Source organism: Xenopus laevis, chromosome 4S (genome assembly GCF_017654675.1).
Source record: "Xenopus laevis strain J_2021 chromosome 4S, Xenopus_laevis_v10.1, whole genome shotgun sequence".
In the NCBI taxonomy this organism is placed as follows: domain Eukaryota; kingdom Metazoa; phylum Chordata; class Amphibia; order Anura; family Pipidae; genus Xenopus; species Xenopus laevis.
In genome coordinates, this window is record NC_054378.1 from 18,802,557 (window position 1) to 18,824,388 (window position 21,832).

The following is a 21,832-nucleotide window of genomic DNA, read 5'->3' on the forward strand; positions in this document are numbered from 1 at the left end:
AACTGTGATACTTGCAACTTTAAGGACACAAATCTCTTATGAAAGTTCCAATGTTTAATTGTGTGACGTATTAATCTGTTACTGCTTTCTGTTCTACTCCCAGTTAATGAAAGTGGCGTTTGATGAAGAGGTGAGCCCAGAAATGGTGGATTTGTTCAAAAAGCAACTGATGAAGTTCCGCTACCCGCTCTCTATCTTCAGCGCCTTTGCTTTCGCCGCAGGCCAGACGGCTCCTCCTATAATCTTGCCCAAGCAAAAAGAAAAGAACACTTCCTTCCGGTGAGCTCCAGTGCTCGGTGGTACCAGGATCTTTATTTTTTTATTGAAAACTTTACAACAGAATATGAACATAATTTAAATGTGAGAAAGGTTTCTTATTTTATTCCTAAGCAGAAGAACATCACAGCAGGTGGCGCTGTTGGAACAAAATTCATTCATAGTAATAGTACATGTGTCCCTTAATAACTGGGAATTAAAAGAAAATAATCAATATAAATGACAAAAGTGCTTAGAATAGCCCCTTCATCTATTTTACATTCACTTATTTTAAAGGTTTACTTATCCTTTAAATAATGACTTTTTCTTTGTTTCAAACTGACTTTATATTATTTGTTTCAGAACAATCTCAAAAACAATTGTAAAAGGAGCCAAACGGGCTGGAAAGATGACTATCGGACGCCAGTATGCTGCTAAAAAGAAGACTGGCACAATATTGGAGGAGAGGGGGAGTCGTTCTGGTGGCAATGAGGATGATGACATATCAGGTATATATAAAGTTTTTTGTATTTTTTTTTTTTTTAATCCACATTATTACAAATTTCCATGTTCACATGGGCCTGGCACTGTTTTTCCCAAGTTGGAAGGTGTGCCCACGGGTAAAGTGCCAACTCTTCTCAGGCAGCAGCCCCTCACTATTTACCAGGGGAGGCAAAAGTGGCGCTCCTTGTAACTTTAAGATCGGATTTCCGGTTTTCTTCAAATTCGGCTCTTCTAGAGCAGAGAGTGCAATTATGCTCTCTGCGTTAGCGTCCTGGACCCCTCCGACGTCTTTGTGGACCCCACCTTGACCCCCTCCGGTGGAAAAAAGGTGAGCAATACTGGGGAGGGTTAGCGGCAGCAAAGGCAAGCTGCCTCAGGTCGCAGAGGGGCCAGGATGGCCCCTGGGTGTGCAACTCTAGGGTGGCCAGTCATTGGAGATTAGGCCTTCACCAAGACAGATTGTATTCTATGAAACGTTGGGGCCACTGTTGGACTGGGGTCACGGTGTCACTGTTTTGTTTAGCCAAATCAAATGTTTTTGTAATTTTTTTTTTATCTTAAAAAGGCAGCTTCGCCTTTAAATCGTCTTCAAAGTGTAATGTTCCTCAGGCACAAGGTGCATAACATTGTTAGAAGGGGTATTTGGTAAGGTCCAATCTATTTGCACAGTTTCAGATGATAACGAGCTGCCAAGTGGAACATTAAAAGCCTCAGAAAAGTCCACAATGGAGCAGCTGGTGGAAAGGGCCTGCTTCCGGGACTATCAGCGACTGGCCCTGGGGACCATTAGCAACAGCTCCACCCGCTTCAAGTCGGAGCATTTCCGGGTCACTGCTCTCAACAGGATGTATTCACTATGCAGAAGGTAAGTCTTTGCCATTCTGAGCATCTCATTTCCATTGGAAGCCATTGTTCATCCCACATAAGGGCTTTGGTGCCAGTACTACTCTGACTGCCCCCCCCCCCACTTTCAACGCTGACATTGTATTTTCTTTGATCCTGAAGTTACCCAGGGCTGTTGGTAGTCCCTCAGTCTGTGCAGGACAGCAGCTTGCAGAAGGTCGCTCGATGTTACCGTCATAACAGACTTCCCGTTGTCTCTTGGAAAAACTCCAAAACCAACGCTGTGCTTCTCCGCGCCGGGGGCTTTCATGGAAAGACGGTGGTCGGGCTCTTTAAATCTCAAAACACACATACAGCTGGTGAGTGGTGGGCCATGATTACAGGGAGGAGGCATTTCTGATATATATTTGAGGCTTGTGGTACATGGGGTACACCACTTTCTGTTGACTTTTCGACACTTGTCCTCCTCACCATAAAGTTTACCATTAACTTCATTACCAGTAGCTTGCAGCAGAGCCCATAAATAGGGGAAGCCAAAGGTAGCCAATAGGCCATCTAACAAGTGCATTTTCTGCTCTTCTTCAGCACCAGCCTCTTCTTTAGAGTCTTCCAGCAGTATCGAGCAGGAGAAGTATCTACAGGCCTTACTCAATGCTATCTCTGTCCACTACAAAATGAATGGAAATGGTACTCTTACTGTTAGACCAACGCTCGCTCTGTCACCAGGTAACTCATCTTCTCTGTATTTAGTAGCTAGGATATTCCTAAATCCAAAGCTTGAAGCATCTGGAGAATAATTGCTCAGCTTAGTCTTTGATTAATTACAATATTTTGGAGAATGTTGTTTGTAGACAATTATTTCCTATTCAGACTTCAGAATTATTTTGTAACAGCAATGTAAACCTTACATGGGGCTCTGTGGGTCCAGTTAAGAATGGCAGCCTGTCATGTATATTATATGGCCCAAAGTATCTGGACAACTACATGTCCAACATCTCACCCAAACCAAGGGGGTTAATAGGACGTTTCCCCTCCCTTTACTGCTATAACTGCCCCGGTGCTTCTGGGAAGGTTCCCACTTGATGTTGGAACATTGTTGCTGGGAGTTGCTTCCATTCGGGCCACAACAGCATTAGTGAGGTTGGGGATCCGACGCACATCCGACGTTGGGGTTCAGTTGAGTTGAGGTCAGCGCTCTGTGCATTCAGGTTCTTCTATATTATAAAGGTTTCTGGGAAGGTTTCCACTAGATGTTGGAACATTGTTACAGGGAGTGAGGTTGGGCACTGATGTGATCAGACTCACAGTCGGGGTTCCTAGTCATCCCACAGGGGTTCAATTGGGTTAAGGGCTGGCTCTGTGTAGTTAGGTATTCTGTTCGGTCCTGGCACTGTGCATTGGGCATTATTGTGCTGAACGGGCTAATGTAGGAAGTGCAAAATAGTCAGGAATGTCATTGTACCCAGTAGCCTAAAGATTTTACTCGTACCAGAGACCCAAACCATGGAAACAGCCCCAGACCATTATATCTTCTCCACCAAACTTAGACCTCCAGTGCAGTTGCAACATCACAACAGGTGGCATTGAATGTGGTGATATTTTGGATTATCTGTCTCTGATCACACATGCAGGGTGCAGCGTGGAAACTCCAGATACTTTTATCTAATATAAGTAATTCTAAAACAACTGGACTTGCTGAGTAATCATTGAAATGATTACTCAGCAAGTCCAGTTGTTTTAGAATTACTTATATTAGATATACCATGACCTGGATAAATGAGAATCTTAGTCATCCAGATACTTTTGGCCATATAGTGTAACAGTACTCACTCAGTAGTAAGTTCTAATGTATGGTATGTTTCTATCCTCTGTAGAGGCCTCCTATCCCTTAATAAGTAAATACATATATAAAAGCTTTATATAACAGTCAATAGCCCTGTGGGTTCAGTAAAGTATAATGTATAGAAGCTTATCCTCCTACATTTCTCTGGAAATATGTAAAATGTGCCCTAAAGTCTGAACAAATGATATTCAGATCCCATTTCTCTTTGCAATTTGTACCTACAGCCTTTTGCTGTTCCTCAAATAATAATTGGAAGCTTAGATAGTGCCATGCCTTGTGTTGCCAATTAACATGTAGCGTGGCAGAGATCTACGTGGTTGGTGGTGCAACATGTGCCCAAGCCAAGTTGAAGCACTAAGTGCAGGTTACAATCAAAGCGGATGGGTCTTTGAGCACATTAACAGTCAGATGTTATTCTAGTGCTCCGAGGGGGGAGTCTTAAGTTTAGTGATAAAGAAAGAGATTCAGTATTGATCTGGGGTATCTGGATCCCACCAAAATGTGTGACCACCCGACTGCCACTGTCTGACACCCCTTCATTTCCAAAAATCCCCACTGGAAATCCCCAGCTGCCGCAAACTCGCTGCACCCTTGATGGGTAGCACGCCTGGTGTTTAAAGTGCCCACCAGGACCCATCAAGGTTTCTCCTGATGTCCCAGTGGGTCTGTCCGTCCCTGAAGAGATAAGGGTTCAGGGATGGAATCGGTCGAATTGGCCCAAACCCGTGCCCTTGATTGGACGCCCTCTTAAGTAAACGATATTTGACATGGCATGTAATCATGCTTCCATCCCTGAGTTTGGAAGTCAGGAGGAAGCCCCCGGTGACTGTCAGGACTGCCCTTGGTGTCGCAGCCCTGGTGGGCCCCCAATGCTCCAGTTCGACCCTGGATGGACATGCAAGTCCAGACAAAAAATAGGAAATTCCCAACACTAATCTCATTAATGGAAGTTAAACATTGTTTTCAGGTTTAAATACATTTTTACCAAACAGAACAAGATTTGGCATCTTGTGATGGATACAAGACGCCATAGGCTGGAACCTCTGAAAACCAGCATGAGAATTATACGGTATATGCACAGAGGAAACATATAGAGACGGCACAGACTTTACGTAGACATTTGGCATTGATATGATTTTTGTGCCGTGCAATGATGTCTAACCAAAGTTTGCTCCTATCTGTATGCCCCCCCCAAGGCCTCCATAGGAGAGCAGCTCCTTTCCTCTCATTCCTATAGGGAATTTAAGCAGGACTCGCACCGTCAATGTCAGTGCATTCTCTTACCCAGAGCGAGTATTAATAAATTCCTATTTTATTCCAGTTGTCATGTGCTGAGCCATGATAGGGTTCACTGTGTGCCCGACAGGCGTATGTGACTGAGAGTGTTGCCCAGGCCCGGACTGGCAATCTGTGGATTCTGGCAAATGCCAGAGGTGCTGCTATAAGGTGTCATAGAAAGTCAGTATTTAGTGGACTGATGGGGGCTGTTTGGGCCTCTGTGTGGGCTAATTGGGCCTCTGTGTACCTGAAATGCCAGGGTCTTTTTTGACTCTCAGTCCAGCCCTGTTGCCTACTTATCTCGATCATCTGATGGAATCCCAGCATAGTTATTCGTTGTATCAACCTCCTCGTACATTAAGGCTGATATAAAATCATGCATGCGTTGCTTTAACCTTCTGCGCTTCCACCTCACCAGCATCCCCTCATCCCTTAATCACACCTTTGTCTTTAAAGGGAAACTGCCATGAGCGCAACAATGCCCCAAAGCTTTTGTGCAATGAATCTGTTTCACCAATAGCTTTTTCTTATTATTTTTGAATAATTAGTGTTCCGCCTGTGCATGTATATTATTCTTGCTGCAAACAACTCCGTCACATTGTGTTGTAATTTGCAAAATTGCCAACCTGGGCTGCAAGTATGATATACCAGGTCATCAAGTATTAGTCTAGAACCAGTGCCCCCAACCTTTCTGTGCCCACATTTGGGGCTGCCATCTGCAATCATGGGGCCCATACTACTAAGTTAGCAGGACCCTCAACCCAGTTGGACCCATTAGCCTACTGGTTACCTGAGCCCTCTATGTGGTGTGCCCTGCCAAGGAGTAAAATGGAACCACAATGTAGAAGAAAAATTTCCTTGCATGCATGACCACACTCCCCCAATTTTGCCAACTTCCATCCATAATCCTCTCAAACCATGATTACACCATCCCCCCAATTATGCCAACTTCCACCCATGATGCTCCCAAACCATGACCACCACACTCCCCCAATTATGCCAAACTCCACCCACGATCCTCCCAAACCATGATTACACCATCCTCCCCCAATTATGCCAACTTCCACCCACGATCCTCCCAAACCATGACCACCACACTCCCCCAATTATGCCAACCTCCACCCATGATCCTCCCAAACTATGACCTCGCTTTTTTCATGGCCGGCAAATCAAGCCACAGAGCCCTGACTGCAATGTAAAAAGTGGTTGGAGCACCTGCATGGAGGCCATTTGGATCAACATCTAATGAGGTGATGATCAGCGTGTTGCTTGGAAGCCACTGGTTGGCAATGACTGGTGTAGAACTTACAGCACAATTGAGATGTTTGCAGCAGGAAAAGAAATTAAAGGGGGAGATTACTAATCAGCAGATTTATTTAACATTTTGTGGATATTCAATGAGAGTTCTCCTATAACAGCTTTGCCATGCCAAGAAATGAGCCTTGGAGCAAACGATTGTTTGACATTTAATATCGGCATAACAAAACTATCCAAACCAGCTAAGACTTGTTGTGTACATGTGCATTTCATATTTGTCTGTGTTGTGTGACCTGTTTCACTTTTGATGTTTTCGTTTTTTTTCTGTGTCCAACTGACTCCAGGCAGTGACCGAAAGGCTTCCAGAATGTCCAGTGTGGTTAAACATGTTGTCCCTAGTCACATGGATGGCAGTCTGTCCCATAGCTTTGCACGCGGAGGTCAGTAAGAACCAGAGATCCACAGGCTAGGGGACTCCCCGAGACATCGGATCAAATTTGTTTTGTATTTAATTTGTTTTTTCAATTAATAGACCTTTGCTGCAGGTTGAGATGTTTCTTATTCCCTTGATAGATAGTTACTCATACACAAGATCATTGCAATATGTACAGATCAATATCTTCCATAAGGCATGGAATTTCCCATTAGGGGTGGATGGAACTAATTATCCTTAAACCCTTAAATTCATGGACACGCTGTTCCCTGGCAACTCTCCAAACTCATGCAGAAGCCACTAGAATATGAAGACCTTATAGAGCCTCACCATTCACTGTAGAGTTGCTTCTGTGTCCACCTGTTTTTATAGAATTTAGGTTTTTTTGGAAGCTTGTTAGTGACCTTTATATGTTCTACCATCTAGTAATTACATTTAACATTGTGTCCAACTGTTTGTAACCTTAGGGCTAGTCCACACGAGGAGATACGGGGAGATTTTGTCGTCTGGCGACTAATCGCCTCGTGTTTTGAGCGACTATCTCCCTGAACTGCCTCAGCGTTTTTCCCCATAGGCTGCAATGTAAAGTCGCCTGCGCTAATGCACACGTGGCGATGCGTTTTCTATAGTCACCCGAAGTTGCCTCACTGAGGCGACTATTGAAAACGCAACAGTGAGGCAACTTTGGGCGACTATAGAAAACGCATCGCCACGTGTGCATTAGTGCAGGCGACTTTTCATTGCAGCCTATGGGGAAAAACGCTGAGACAGTTCGGGGAGATAGTCGCTCAAAAGACGAGGCGATTAGTCGCCAGGCGACAAAATCTCCCCGAATCTCCTTGTGTGGCCTTACCCTTATATGTTGTCATCATTATTACATGTAATAACTTTAACATATTCCACCCCACCACTTTGTAGTTTTGTGGTTGACAGAATGAGTCTAGAAATGCTACACTTTATGCGTTGGGGTTCTGTACCAGCCCACAGCCCTTAAGCAGGGAGATCTGAAGATGCCCCAATTGACTTCCTGTATGCTTTGGACTACTGTCTCCTACCGGAGCTTAGATAACCACCAACATGTCTTAATCAACCTTGTAGAATCAGCATCTATGGTGCATGTGACCTCAGTGACCCTCCAATGACCCCTAAGCTCAGCTTGTCATCAGCTGCAAAAAATGGCCTAACAAGATCCAAGATGGTGAACTCCTGTGGATGATTTTAAAGGCCTGGGTCATTACTGTTGTAGGGCTGATAAACTTCTGGGCTGTTACAGTAAGTTCAGTATATAAAATACAGCATTTCTAGCCATGTTCCTTTTTCAGGTGTTTGACTTCCTTTAACCATTTCAAAATCCAGCACGTCAAAGGTTTCCTATAAAGACTGACTTAGGGTTCTGCTCCACAGGCATTGTTGGGTGCTAACCAACCTCTAGGCACCTCTTTCATTTATTTACAGGTGTTGGGTGGGTGGCTGGCCTTAGGGGCTGCATTTACATTCACTCTAAATTAAAATGTAAAGGTAAAGATTTAAGCAAGCCCTTGCATCAAGACTGTGCCTAGTAGGGGCCTGAAGGGAAATCACATGACTTTTTGTCACAAGGAAGTAAAAAAAAGATCGGTATTCTGCTGAATCTTTCACGAAGGATTCAGGGATTTAGCCGAATCCAAAATAGTGGATTTGTTGCATCCCTAGTTTCAATACAATCAAAGATAAAGTCACATTCAGTGGCATGAGATAATTGGAGAAGATGCCAATGTAGCCTTTAGATTTCAGTCAATGACACAATTTTAGGCTTGCATTAATTGGTTATGTATCTTGAGGCTTTTTACTGGCTGGGCCCTAATACTGGCTAAAGGAAGTCATTGATGCATTTTAATTGAGAAGGGGCCTGTCTCACAAGCAGATTCCCTGTATGAAGGTAAGTCAAGTTATGTAGCAATAAACAGGGTTGAGTCTGGGCTGCAATTCAGATCTGGGCCTTTAAATTACTATTCCTTTAATTATGAAATGTTAATTAAGTCTCAGCATCTGCAGTCTGATCTTAAAAACATGGAAAGGACCCAAGTCCATTGATAAAGAACCTTTGGGGCGGGATGAGATTTTGCTGTATCTTGATTGGTTGAAACTTTCCAATGGGAAATCTGTAACCGTGATCTGTGTCTGCTTCTCTGTCTGCACTTGACTCTCACTGTAAATTTCTGCCTATTCTCTCTCTCTCTCTCTCTCTCTCCTTCTCCTATCCTGCCGTTTAGTCCTTGGGGACAGGGATAATCTTTTCCCCCCAATTATAATCCCAAATCAGATACTATGGCGCAAATGGAGACTGTCCATCTGTCTTGTAAATATCATCATTATCATTACTGGAGATCTGCCATTACCATTAACACCCCAAGTTTTCAGAAGGGCCTTGTTGCATATCTTTTACCCCACAGATGGTGCATATAGCTATTATGTGTGGGCTGGTTATTGGGGAGGGCGGCAAGGGCCCTTCACCATAGGTCTAAATAACTTTTAGGGCTGTCTACAACTAATTTTTGAGAAAGTTGGACCCTCAAGTTCTGGTTTTCTGGTGGTCCTTAGAAGGCCCAGTCTGACACATTGTGCAAGTGTGAAGCTGCCATTCTATAGAAATTGGGCATCAACCTCATGTTATTTAAAAAACAAATACAGGTGAAAGTGTGGCACTTGCCCTTTAAGTTTGTTTTTTTTCTGGTTTACACCCCTACCAGCCACCGTTCATTCCAGCCCCCTTATAGTGCCAGCGCTAAGAGTTGTTTTCTTGGACAACCCGCTAGATTCCATTGCTAATGATCTTCACACTGACGTCACCTTTGCAATGGAATCGATGACACACGTTTGCAAAGAGATGGTTGATGTTTGGCTGGTAGTGGCTCTGCTCCCTGCCAATATCACTGGCCATAAAAATGCAGTTTGTTTCCAGAGAAGGGATAAGTTCCATAATGTTTCCATGCCTGTTCCTGTAACAGCTCTACTTCCACCACTTCTTCTATGGTTTAGGCACAGACCTCCTTGGATTTGTCCACCTACCTTGTTCTTTGGCCCTAACCAACCACAATGGTTCCTAATCACAGAAGAACAAGAATATTTTCCCTCTAGTGGTGGCTTAAAGCCCTTCAACTGTTGTCAAACTACGTATTCCATCATACTCTGAAGACCTTCAAGTCTATGTACTGTATGCTTTCAGATGTTCTTCAGCACCCACCCCTAGACAATACTATAAATAAAGTGTTATTATCTTGCCTTTCTGTCTCTTTCCCTGTTATGCCGTTTACTCATTCGCTCTCTCTGTGACTTACTATTTCCTATCTCATTTCCTAATTACAGTTTTCCACCACCCTATAGGATTTCCCATTGTTTAATAGTAGCCACCACGGCATTGGCTTTACCACTTCTAATGCTGAGCGGGGATAAGTTTTCTTTTTTTGGCAAAGGGCATCAAACACATGGATCTTTTCCTGATTTGCCCCCCCCCCCACCCCATCTAACATTTGGCCACAAAGATCAAAGATAAGACCTCATAGGGAACCTATGCAGTTAGTTAAGGGCCATAGCTACAGCCCAATGTATTCATTGCCCCATCTTCCCAATCTGACCGAACCCTAGTCAGATATTGATCAGAGCAGACCATTGTGGCTCCAAGTAGTGACTAGGTAGGCTTAGGATTTTCAGTTGCTCTCCTTGTTTATTGAACTGCGGATGGATATTGGTGTGAAATCCAAAATGGAGCATTTCGCACCAAAATCCTCGGTGTTCTGCCTGCACCTGATTGAATACAATGCTTCCGGTTGCTGGCAGAGCACTAGTGGGGGAGCAACAGGCCCTGTGTATGGCCATCTAACCTCTATATAGCCCAACTTTAATAGGCCTTTAAGAATAAAGGTAAGTTCGTAGCACCTTCTTTTCCCACAAACCCTCCGTTTTCACCCATTCATTTCCAACACTAACTCTACTGATATTTGTACCTTAGGTGTATGGGCGAGTCTACGCTCAAGCAATCGCTTAATCACCACTCAGACACCCCTTATTGATGTTGGAGCGCGTCTCGTGGGTAAGGACCCACCTACTACCTACACTGACCATTCTGCCCTGCAAAGCCAACTACTCAAGCGCCAAGCTGCGCTCTACATATTTGGCGAGAAATCTCAGTTAAGGGTAAGATGCTTTACTCTTCTTATTCTTCATTAAGGTGTTTATTTATAGTCTAAGATATACCCAAATACTGTACTTTCTCAAGGGAAGCAATATGGCAGTTCCCAACTTTATTCTTAAATGAGAGCCCCTCTAAATTAAGCCGTAGACTTTCTGTTCTTCTAATGTTTCCGAATATCACAAGTGAATGTGCACTGGAGGGTTATGCTAATAAACATGGACCTCTTAAAAGATGAGAAAAATGCCTTCAATTGGACCCAAAATACTGTTGACTTTTCTCCGTTCTCAGAAATATTCGGTTTTAGAAAATTAGAATAATTACAGGGAGCGGGATGGATCATTAGGGAAAGTATTTCCTTGTTTTTCTGCTGAGCCCTCCAGTGTTTGCTCTTGTTCCCCTTCAAAAAAATAAATCACGGGTCAGAACTTGAACATTTTGCACAATAGTTGGATCGGGAATGTTTGTGCCTAGTATGTATTTAATTATCTTAATAGTCGTGGGCTCTGCCTATAAATACGCCTTCAAAGTGGCCATATCAATCTCATCTCGGTCTGGCAGTGCAATTCATTAAATTTGTTAACCTTTTGCGTGCAACCAACTTGCTGTATGTGCAGGGAATATACCAAGTGAGTTGGGTGGGTAAACCTGAGTCATAATCATAGGGACACGCTACTAAAAAGCTTTTAAAAGCAGAAAAACGCATATTTTTGTTACAAGGTAAGCTGTAAACTGTACTTGGAGATGGTCTTGTGATGACCTACACAACAGGGTTGTAAATGTATTGCAGCAACAACTATTGTGCACCCAACTTGTATAAAGGTATCAAGAGACTCTGACATTGTAGATAGTAAGTGAAAATCAGCAGAATCAGCTCCTTTGGTTTGCTAATAGGCTGTACAGATGGGTATTCCTCTGTACTAAGCACAATTCAGTAGGAACAGCCCCCTAAGTTTGCTCATAACCTGTACAGAGAGATCCCATAAAACTAAGGCAGCATAGGTATTCCCCTGTACTAAGCACAATTCAGCAGGAACAGCCCCCTAAGTTTGCTCATAACCTGTACAGAGAGATCCCATAAAACTAAGGCAGCATAGGTATTCCCCTGTACTAAGCACAATTCAGCGGGAACAGCCCCCTAAGTTTGCTCATAGTTTAGTATATAACCCCTGTTGTAAGCACTAACATCCCGTGCTCTTAGACTGTACTTACCATTTCTGCAAGAATATTGTGCGCCTAGTGGCCAATTAAATGAGTGATCACTATCACTTTAATGTGAAAACCTAAAGCCCAAATACCATTATAATTGTTGCAGTGCAGTTTCAGAATTCCACTGATGTCTCTTTGTTTATACCCAAGCCCTAATCACCAGCGACACTTGAATATTCCGGCAGAATTTACATTTATGGTGCTGTTATACACACAGTGTGATAATCCCATGACCCAGGCAGATTTCTGCCTCCCGCTTACAGGACATTGGTCTTTCGTTCTGTATCTCGGGCCATTTGATGCTGTGCCAGGAACAGCTGTAAGAGGAGCGGCAATTTCTCCAGGAAAAGCTCCATTGTACAAGGTTGTTTGTCCAACCTCGACACTATCTCTTGTGCCAAAGGAATGCCATCCATCCTCCATGCCCTTATTGCCTGCAGCATTCTCACACCGAGCCATTAAACCTCTGCTTGCATGTTGGGCCCCTATGTGCTTTCTTTTTCGTGGCAGATTAACTCTGGCGCTATTCCCTTGCATGCTATCAGTGACCTTACCCCCTGCCTGTGCCTTGTGCGGGGGGTCGGGATAAAGGGGTCTGCCCTAGCTTTTAGGCAAAGGCAGACTCGAAGAAACGCTGTGCCTTTTGGCCGGTGCCTTTGAGTTTTTGGGACTATGTCTCTATAGAGTCCATTACACCCTTATGCACGCTTGCACTTTTTTGTGTTTGCACTTTTGCACTGGGTGATTTGAAGCACTTGCTGGGGATTCAATAAAAATCAGTGTCATTTAGCACTGTAGACCCCGAGGTTGCAGTGACACCTTTCTAGCACTCCATGCTAGAGTCCTGCGCGGGTCCATTTTTTGGAACCCGGACCTGCAAGCTACAGTCCGCAACCCGGACCCGCAACCCGCATTCTTACCCGCTTGGACCCGCTACCCACAAAGTAGCGGGTCCACAACCTGGACCCGCAATCCACTGACCATCAAGAATCAAGAAGTGCTGCCATTGTAAGCCGGAAGTGACGTCATCGGAAGTAGGCGTGATCAGAAAAAAAAGGAGTAAAACAGGAAGTGCTGTCATTGTAAACCAGAAGTGAAATTATCGGAAGTAGGCGTGATCAGAAAAAAGGAGTAAAAATCGCTATTGAGAAGACCCGCAAACCCACAGAACCACCGACCCGCGTCTATACCCGCACCCAGAACTTCCACCCGCAGTGTACCGCAGGTTTTTGAGGGTACCCGACCCGCTGCAGGACTCTACTCCATGCTGCGAAACGCATCGGCACAAGCCTACATCTTATTGGTACAAGCATCCAAACTGCTTAATGGGAATTTTCATGGCGGCCTCTTTGCTGATATACATTGTTTAGTTTATGTTGTCACCTCTGGAGCTTTGCTCTTTCAAGTATCTGAACTTTTGTTCTGTCTCGGTTTATATTTGCCTGTACACACGGATACAATCGCTAGGCCCTGGGGCGAAAGACTCATTCTTTACGGCATGACTGAGCATATTCAGAGCTTATTACCTGACAACAGTTTAGATTTGCTCAATATGAATTATAAGGAGAGAGTAAAACTCGTACGTCAGACCTCTTGGAATCCCAAATCTTACATGGGGGTTGTGACATGGTCCAGGACTTCTCAGCAATATTATTGAATATATTTCAGATTGGTTAATAAACTGACTTGAAATCTCGCCTCAACTCTCCTGCAAACACATTAACCATGCAGATTGTTTTCCCTTTCTGTTTGACTAATAGGAATAGTGAGGCCTGGATTTTTTCCTCCTAAAGGCGGTTAAAGTATAAATAAACCTTTAAAATTGATGAGGGGGCTATTCTAAGAACTTTTGCAATTTACATTGATTATTTATTTTCTTTTAATTCCAAGATATTAAGGGATACATATAGAGGAACATTTATCAAGGGTCGAATTTCGAAATTTGACCAATCGAAATATATTAAAAAACTCACATTTTTTAAACTCAGGTCAATAGGATTGACCCAAAAACTCAGATCAAATTCAATTTGAATTTTAAAAACTCTATTTTCTTCTGCGAAAGGCTGCAACTAACTCCAAATTGATCCCTGGACATCTCCCATAGCAATTCCGCTAATAAATCTTGAAAACTCGATTCAAACTCCCTAGTCAAATTTGACCATTTTGACCATAAAAAACTCGAAAATTCGAATTTTTAATTAAAATTTTCAATTTGACCCTTGATAAATCTGTGAATGAATTTTGTTACAACAGCGCCACCTGCTGGCCAGTTTCTGACCAGTCTGACCACCAAGTAGTCAAGGAAGTTGTCAGGAGAAAGAAAGAGGCTGCTCTGATGTTCTTCTGCTTAGGAATAAAATTCTCACTTCTTTCTTACTTAGAAGAACATTAGAGCAGCCTCTTTCTTTCTCCTGACAACTTCCTTGACTACTTGGTGGTCAGACTGGTGGGAAACTGACCAGCAGGTGGCGCGTTGGAACAAAATTCATTCATATTAAAGTATTCCTTAACATCTTGGAATTAAAAGAAAATAAATAATACATGTAAATTGCAAGTTCTTAGAATAGCCCCCGCATCAGTTTTACATTCACTTATTTTAAAGGTTTACTTATCCGTTAATTACTACCTGAATGATTCTCAACTGAAAAATAAGTTTTTTGAACAATAAAATAAAACATAACTCAAACAACTTTCCAATATACATTGATTTTTTAGTGGTTTTTAAGTTATTTGCTGTTGAAAGCCATGTCTCTTGGGTTATTTACCTTCTTCGGCTCTGTATTCCAAAATAATGTAACAATTAACAGACCTGATTCTTGTTAAATTCTTTCAAGAGGCGGAACCAGAGAATATAAATGGCTAAACTCGCACTGCTCTCCGTACCAATTACCGTTACATATAACTAGGAAACTGTTGACATTTTTTTATTAATAGATATATGGGACTTTAGCTCAAAATGAGATTATCTTTCATTATACAAAAAGCTGTATGTAGCAGATGAAGATACCCTTTAATATCTCCGCCTGGATTGCATCTCCTTAATGCAAAACCAATGAGATTTGTTCTTTTTTAATATAAATAAATCCAACTGAACCACTTTGGACTTTGTTCCAACACCTGCCGCTGCTATTTAGTTGCTTGCTTGACCTAAGGCTCACTTTCCTGTCTCGCTCTAGCCATCCAATAAGGAAAGGGGGTGTGTCCCTGCTCATTTCGAAAAACAACTCTCATCGGCAGTGAGCTTTCAGGGATCAGTAGGATGCAGAGCGAGACTAACCAGATTCTGTGGCCGCGAATGAAGTACCATCGCACCTCGGATACCTAAGTCCTCTATGAATGGAGTCATTGCCTGTGTTACTCAGACTACTTTCATATTTTATTTGAAGATTTGAGAAGTGATCGTGAATAAGAATAATGGTTCCAGAAACACCTGGCTTGAAGCGTTCTCCGGCTTTGGGGACTTACTGGAATTTTGTTGTTTGGCTTGCTATGGCCCAGGAGACCTTGAGCTGGTTATTATTAGCTTTGCAGGATATTGGGACAACCCAACAGCTTTCTGGGGCTCTCGCAGCCATAACAATTACGTTCTAATATCCACTTCTCATTGTTATGGAATATATGGTCTTTTCTCCGTACCACTGGTCTTTTGTAGGCTGTGGCTTTGGGATACCGTTTCTTCACCTGCCGGATTAATATCGAAATCGAGAAGAATAAAATACAGAAAGAGCAAGGGAGAGCCCAGAGCAGATATTTTGGAATTGAGGAAATTGCCATTTGCCTGCAGACGAGACCTTAAAGGGACATTCAGAGAGCTGCCTGGCTCACCTTTGCCCTGCTAGATCTTTAAAAATCACAGTTATGCCAAGAGCAACCAGGATTTGATCATTGCTGCTCTCATGGGAAATCTTCAACTAAAGGAGAATTTAGAAATGCAAAGTCAAGAAAACTTCAAATCCTATAGAAAAAAGTGTCCAGAATTTATAAAATGGAATAAACTGAGATCCATATCTTCTAACGATACGTGTCCAGAGTTTGGCATGCTCCTCATGCTACCCGATGTTCAAAGTAGGCTAGTAGGTAACTGTAATGTTGGTATGATATTCATCTTGCGATCTTACCTCAACCACCCTGGATTTGATCTGACTCTTAAGGGGTGGCCTTAAGGAGAGCCAAAATGAGAAGAAACTGTAGCGCCTTTCATTTTTGGGTCTGTCCCTTACGCATGTGAGACGCCACAGTCCATAGATGGAAGCATACATGGAAGCATAGGAAGGTCGATAGAAACTGACACCATGGTGTCTATACATGGAGAGATTGTTGGTAAGTAAGGTTGAAATTAAACCAACTGCTTGGCCATGTGTTGTCCACTACCTTAGCCATTGGTATCATGTTACTTTTGTTTCATTTCAGTATTATTACTGCTTTACACATTGAATGGATGACATGCAATACACATTGGTTAGTAAGCTTGCATTGATCTTATTCCCATGGGACCTTCTAATTCATAACTGGCAAACTAAAGGTACAGACGACGCTTTTCCTAAACTCAACTGTGTGACTTGCCTTTCCCAGCATTCCTCAACAGCCCCAAGCTGGCTGACTTTGTGTATTGTCACTTTGAATACGTGTTGACATTTGATGACCATGTCTTCCCTTTCTGCAGGGATTCAAGTTTGACTTTGCTCTTAACTGTGAATTTGTCCCAGTGGAGTTCGGGGACCTACGGCAAGTCAAGACTAGTTTTAAAAAGCTGATGCGAGCCTGTGTCCCCAGCAGCATCCCTACAGATTCAGATTCAACATTCCTGAAGGCTGTGGGAGAATCAGAATGGTTCTTACAGGTAATCACTTTTATAATATTAGTGTTTTACCTGCAGATATATATGGGGCAAGTAAAATACAAATAAATGACCTGGCTTGTTCCCAACATGGGGGAGATGGGCAAGGGTCTTACTTAACTTGCCCTTGCAATACAAGCTCTTATTTAATACAGGGGAATGAATGTGATACTTTCCCTGCAGATTCACAGGATAATCCAGCTGTCTGTCATCATATCAGAGCTAATGGAAAGTGGTTCCTCGGTACTGATTTGCTTAGAGGATGGATGGGATATCACTACTCAGGTAACCATTAAACATCATATGGCCAGAATTACAACCCTTGTAATAAAATGTGTTAAGTCTGGTCAAGTCACCTATAACAACAAATCAGTAATTTGCTGGTCATTTGTTTGGTTGCTGAAGGTGCTTAACGTGGACAAATGTTGCCCAAGCCACCACTTATTGTCCCCAAGATACTAATCTGGTTTATCTTAGTGATAGTTCCTTAATTCTTTATATTCTACTCTTCTTCAGTCTTACTCTGCCTAGATACCACCCTCTATTCCTGCCTTCTCCTTTACTATTCTTCCATATTCTTCTGTCTGTATCCCACCTCTGTTCCAGCCTATTAATTCTACTCATTATCTCTTCTGCCCTGGTCTCTTCCCACCCAAGCACATTTCCCAAGGAAGCAAGAGAACTTAAATCAGCCAATTGTGCCATATCTATAAAGAGTCAGAAATGCCTAGCCCTCTGCCTAAATCATTCTTACCAAAGTGATATCTAAGAGGAACTATGGTAGGAGAGAAATGAATAAATTGTTTTTATGGAGGAACATGCTTATCTGCTCTAGGTTGTCTCTCTGGTACAAATCCTGGGAGATCCTTTCTACAGGACTCTTGAAGGTTTCCGCATGTTGATTGAGAAGGAATGGTTGTCGTTTGGCCATAAATTCAGCCAGCGCAGTAATCTGTCGTCCAGCAGCCAAGGAACCGGATTTGTACCCATCTTTCTGCAGTTTTTGGATTGTGTCCATCAGGTGAGCACCACAGTGACTGTCCAAGTGTCCCTGGCTATCATTGTTCAAGACACTTAAAGTATGCCAAGGGTAAAACCGGGTAATTCAGTCGGACACAGAGGCAGAATTGATCCAGGTTAAAAATGCTCTAGTCCTGATTGTCTGAATCTTTACTTAAAGTAAGACAAGCTTCAGTTTCTTGCCAGAGATCTTAGCTGAGTGCTATTCAAGTCTTAACAATGATTGTGTGTGAATGGAAGGCTAGACCCTACTGAATAAATCATCGTAAACTCAAAGTAGTTCCAAGCAAACCAAGGGCTTTGTAACAGATTAGATCTTAATCCCTGATAGTTCCTGCAATTGAAAAAATGAGTTCAGACTTTTTTTGTTTTTCCAGCAACAGCCCAGAGTGAAACGAAAACATTGTGTCCGATTTATTAATCCCATAAATGCCGACCAGTGCCCGTGTTCCTTTCTGCTGTTAAGGGAAGCACAGAAGGAGTTATTTCTAGAATAAAACAGCTTAGAAAAACTTGTTTATGCCAAATTTCCCAGGTGTCAGCTGAATTATTAGCTCTAAACTATTTTGTTTCAGGAGACAAACATCTGGGGCACAATAGCCTGATGATGTAATCACCAAAAAAAGTACCTTTTCTTCGTATAGTGTACCCAAAATGCTTCCGCCGAGAACGGAAAGGGCAGATGCATAAAGTATGGGGCAATAGGGTCTAATGTGATGAACTGGTTCGGACCTTGTTAAAATCAACATTTAAAGAAGCAGTTTACCTTTAAATGGGTTTTATGTAGATTTACCTTCAAAGTGCCTGGGCTTCACCAGAAACCCCTAGACTAAAGCCATTCTGAGCAGGCTTGATATGTTAAAGCTTATGGCACTAGGATGCCTTCTCAGAAAAACCAAGGAGATCAAACCCTCATCACCACAGACAGCCCCATCTATAGGAACTGTGCCGGATGGGAAGCTGCTTTGACAGTCATGACCAGACTCATTAGCTGGCCTTGTTTTGAATGGTTCTAAGAATTTATCTTTTGGCTGACCCCATAATGATCAACCAGCCTGCATGTTTTTACAAGTGTGTTTAAATATATACAGACCCTATAACCCTTGGCTGCAAATCTTGCTGCATTGCATTCATTCTCTGATAGAGGGTCTTGTTGATTGTGTCCAACTTGACATTATGTCATGTCATCGCTCTGTATCGCCCTGACCATAAGAGCATCTCCATCACTCATGGGATGCTGGAATCTCCCACTTCTTTTTCTCTTTCTAGATACATAATCAGTACCCAACAGAGTTTGAGTTCAATCGATACTATTTGAAGTTCCTGGCATACCATCACGTCTCCAACCGCTTCAAGACCTTCCTGCTGGACTCCGACTACGAGAGATTGGAACATGGTATGTGACAGCGCTCGTCTGCAGCTCATTATATCGTGAAGGCAATCAATTTCTACATGATTCTCTACATAATTACAAGTCATGTAATTGGGAAAGTGAAGGTTGATGAACTCCAAAGCTATGAGGAGCATCTACTAGAATGATTGATGCTCTGAGGGAACCCAGTGTACAGTTCCAGAAAATTATTTTATAAGCATTGATTGACTTGAGATTAAGCAGTCACAGAGTGCTAATGTTTTCTTAGAAATTCCAAAAAGCTTTTTTGTCTTTACTAAGTGATGATCGCATGAAGTTCAAGTGCAATTTGTATGAAGGATCTGTGTTTAAATGAAAGCAAAACACTGTCTTAAATCAGTAATGATTATTTGACATGCCCTCGTCAGTTAAGTGTTTGTGTATTATCTATATGGCCAAAAGTTTCATCTGCTTTTCCAACACTTCTTTCCCAAACCAATGGGATTAATATCCCCACAGATTCCCCATTAGCTACCTTCACAGTTCTACTTTGCAGAACCGTTCCCTTCTTTTCTCTCAGGCCTTTCCACCGTTAGCATGGAAACAATAGTCAATAATTTTTGCCTTGCTATCTACTTATGCCAGGGACACTGTTTGAAGACAAAGGTGATAAACACTCAAGAAGGGGCATTTGTATCTGGGAGTACATTGAGCGGATACACAAGAAAAAAACAGTTTTCTTCAATTACCTGTATGCTCCAACTGAATTAGAGGTAAGATTCTCTCTGGGACACTTCATGTTACTGGCATAATATCTTTCAAGTCCTTACGTAACATGTTACCTTCTCGACCAGGCGCTGAAGCCAAGTGCCAACATCTCAACCCTGAGAAAGTGGGAATACTACAAGGAGGAGACATTGGCATCAGGTCCCTCCTATGACTGGATCATAACCCCTTCCAGATTCAACACTTCAGATGAGACCGACTCAGGAGAAGAGGCCCAGCAGCAAGGGAAGAGGAAAGTTGTTTGGCCATGTTATGATGATGTCCAAAAAGTACAGCCTGATGCCATCACTCACCTTATGAATGTAAGTCACTGAACTTCTTGTTATGGTACTATAGTCATCAAAAAACTTAGGAATACAGGAAAAAAAGTCTTTGAGCGTTGGCTTTACTGCAACTATACATTAATTAGAGGCCAATAAATCCCAAAGCCACATTCAATTGTCTCCAAACATCTTCTCATTATGGTTAGACTTGGCGCTTAAACCAGTTACATCCTTTTTACATGACAAGAATGAATCCCCAAAATATGTGCATCACACACCCTTTGTATTAACATTTCACATCTCAAGGATCTATGGTAGAGCCTCTATCCCGTGGGGTATTTACTGCTGTGAACAGTAACAAGTGCTACCCTTTAAGAGTTGTTGGAATTATATAGAGCACTGAACTGTGTTTTGCGCTTCTGTGGTTGACAGAATTTTAGGAAGTGTAGTAACTGGCACACGCACACACACATTGTTGACCGCAAAGAAAAAAAATGCAGATGTGTAATCATTTGACATGTGTAGCTTTCATACTGTGTAAAAAATAACAAGTCCTCGGAGGGAAGTAAAATATTCTGAATTTTATAGAAAACTCTGTAAACCGATGCTCGCCCACCGAGTTCCTAAAGCAAAGCCAGGGTATTTGATTAGATTGCAGCCAGTGATTTATTCCACTGTTGTTGGAGCTGATTACCGTAGCTCTTGGCTTTTGATCTGCAGATATGATGACAACTAAGTGAGGATTCCAACACCACATTCTAATCTGACCACTAATAACACTTGAAGTAAAATTGGACTGCTATGTCAGGGTCTTTTGAGGTTGAAGTCAGGACCAAGAAGAAGAGGCTAGACTCTGGAGAACAAACCAAAATGACCTCTTGGGGAAATCACAGGCTATAGTTGGGCTGGAGTGGAATAGACAGTTTGGAAAGGGTCAAGAACCAGATACACAGGCAGTACAAAATAATTTAGAATGCACCCAGGAACTTAACTTAAAAGTCCTATCATCAGGCATTGAACCTGGGTCATTAACACCTATTTCAGTACTCGGAAGTCAAACACCAATGTGCAGACATTTATACACGATGTATTGGCCATGGGTGCTGCCATTTTGGATCCAGAGCCATTGAGGAATGGAGCATAGGAGTGACACACTCTAGATCATTGATTCCTAAACTCTGGGTTTGTCCTACCTGAATGTGTATTTGGGTGGGATTTTGCTCACCTGGAAGCCCAGCTTGAAGGTCAATTTATTTGCAGTCTGAAACAATCTTGGAACTTTGTCTCAATAACTGATAGACAAATGTTTAACCTTTTTATGAACTGTGGGTTTAAACTGCCAACAAGAACTGCTCTGGATGAAGTCCACAGGTGTCACACAGCGTTTAAATCAACCTAAATGAAACGGTAAACAACACTTCATGGAATTTCATGGAGTCAATGTTGCTAAATCAAAGCTCCAGCTAGTAGTGGAGTATTTGCAGGCTGTTTATTGCTTACAACAGAGTAAATCTAGGTTACCAGGAATGCAAATCCATGTTCTTCAGATATTTGGCTCCATCCACTACGTTTTAGTCACACTTTTTACTCCCTAATAAAACTCCATCCTCACGCCTCCACATGGCCTTAAAAAAAGTTGAATCATTTCACAGGTTTGTTGTTATTATAATGTTTCAAATCCATCCACCATCATTTGCTTGATGCTTGTGGCCTCCAAGATAGTGTTTCATGATCCCAGGCCAGGAAATTCCTTTAGCAGCTAGCCTAATAAATTACTATCACATC

The 21,832-nt window shown here is 42.4% G+C and overlaps 1 protein-coding gene across 2 annotated transcripts in view; it reads left to right on the forward strand.

Annotated features, from left to right (window-relative positions):
* The window catches only part of sbf2.S (SET binding factor 2 S homeolog), a 185,014-nt gene that overhangs the window by 153,635 nt on the left and 9,547 nt on the right, over positions 1 to 21,832 (forward strand). Inside the window, exons 24-36 of one of the 2 annotated variants that reach the window (XM_018260291.2) lie at positions 104 to 279; positions 619 to 764; positions 1,429 to 1,624; positions 1,765 to 1,961; positions 2,188 to 2,328; positions 6,325 to 6,420; positions 10,402 to 10,586; positions 16,454 to 16,630; positions 16,811 to 16,912; positions 17,463 to 17,648; positions 18,917 to 19,043; positions 19,644 to 19,771; positions 19,853 to 20,086. In XM_018260291.2, coding sequence (XP_018115780.1) covers positions 104 to 279; positions 619 to 764; positions 1,429 to 1,624; positions 1,765 to 1,961; positions 2,188 to 2,328; positions 6,325 to 6,420; positions 10,402 to 10,586; positions 16,454 to 16,630; positions 16,811 to 16,912; positions 17,463 to 17,648; positions 18,917 to 19,043; positions 19,644 to 19,771; positions 19,853 to 20,086 — 2,091 coding nt within the window. The remainder of the gene's footprint in view (positions 1 to 103; positions 280 to 618; positions 765 to 1,428; positions 1,625 to 1,764; positions 1,962 to 2,187; positions 2,329 to 6,324; positions 6,421 to 10,401; positions 10,587 to 16,453; positions 16,631 to 16,810; positions 16,913 to 17,462; positions 17,649 to 18,916; positions 19,044 to 19,643; positions 19,772 to 19,852; positions 20,087 to 21,832) is intronic. The other variant, XM_041560994.1, reaches the window with a different exon arrangement.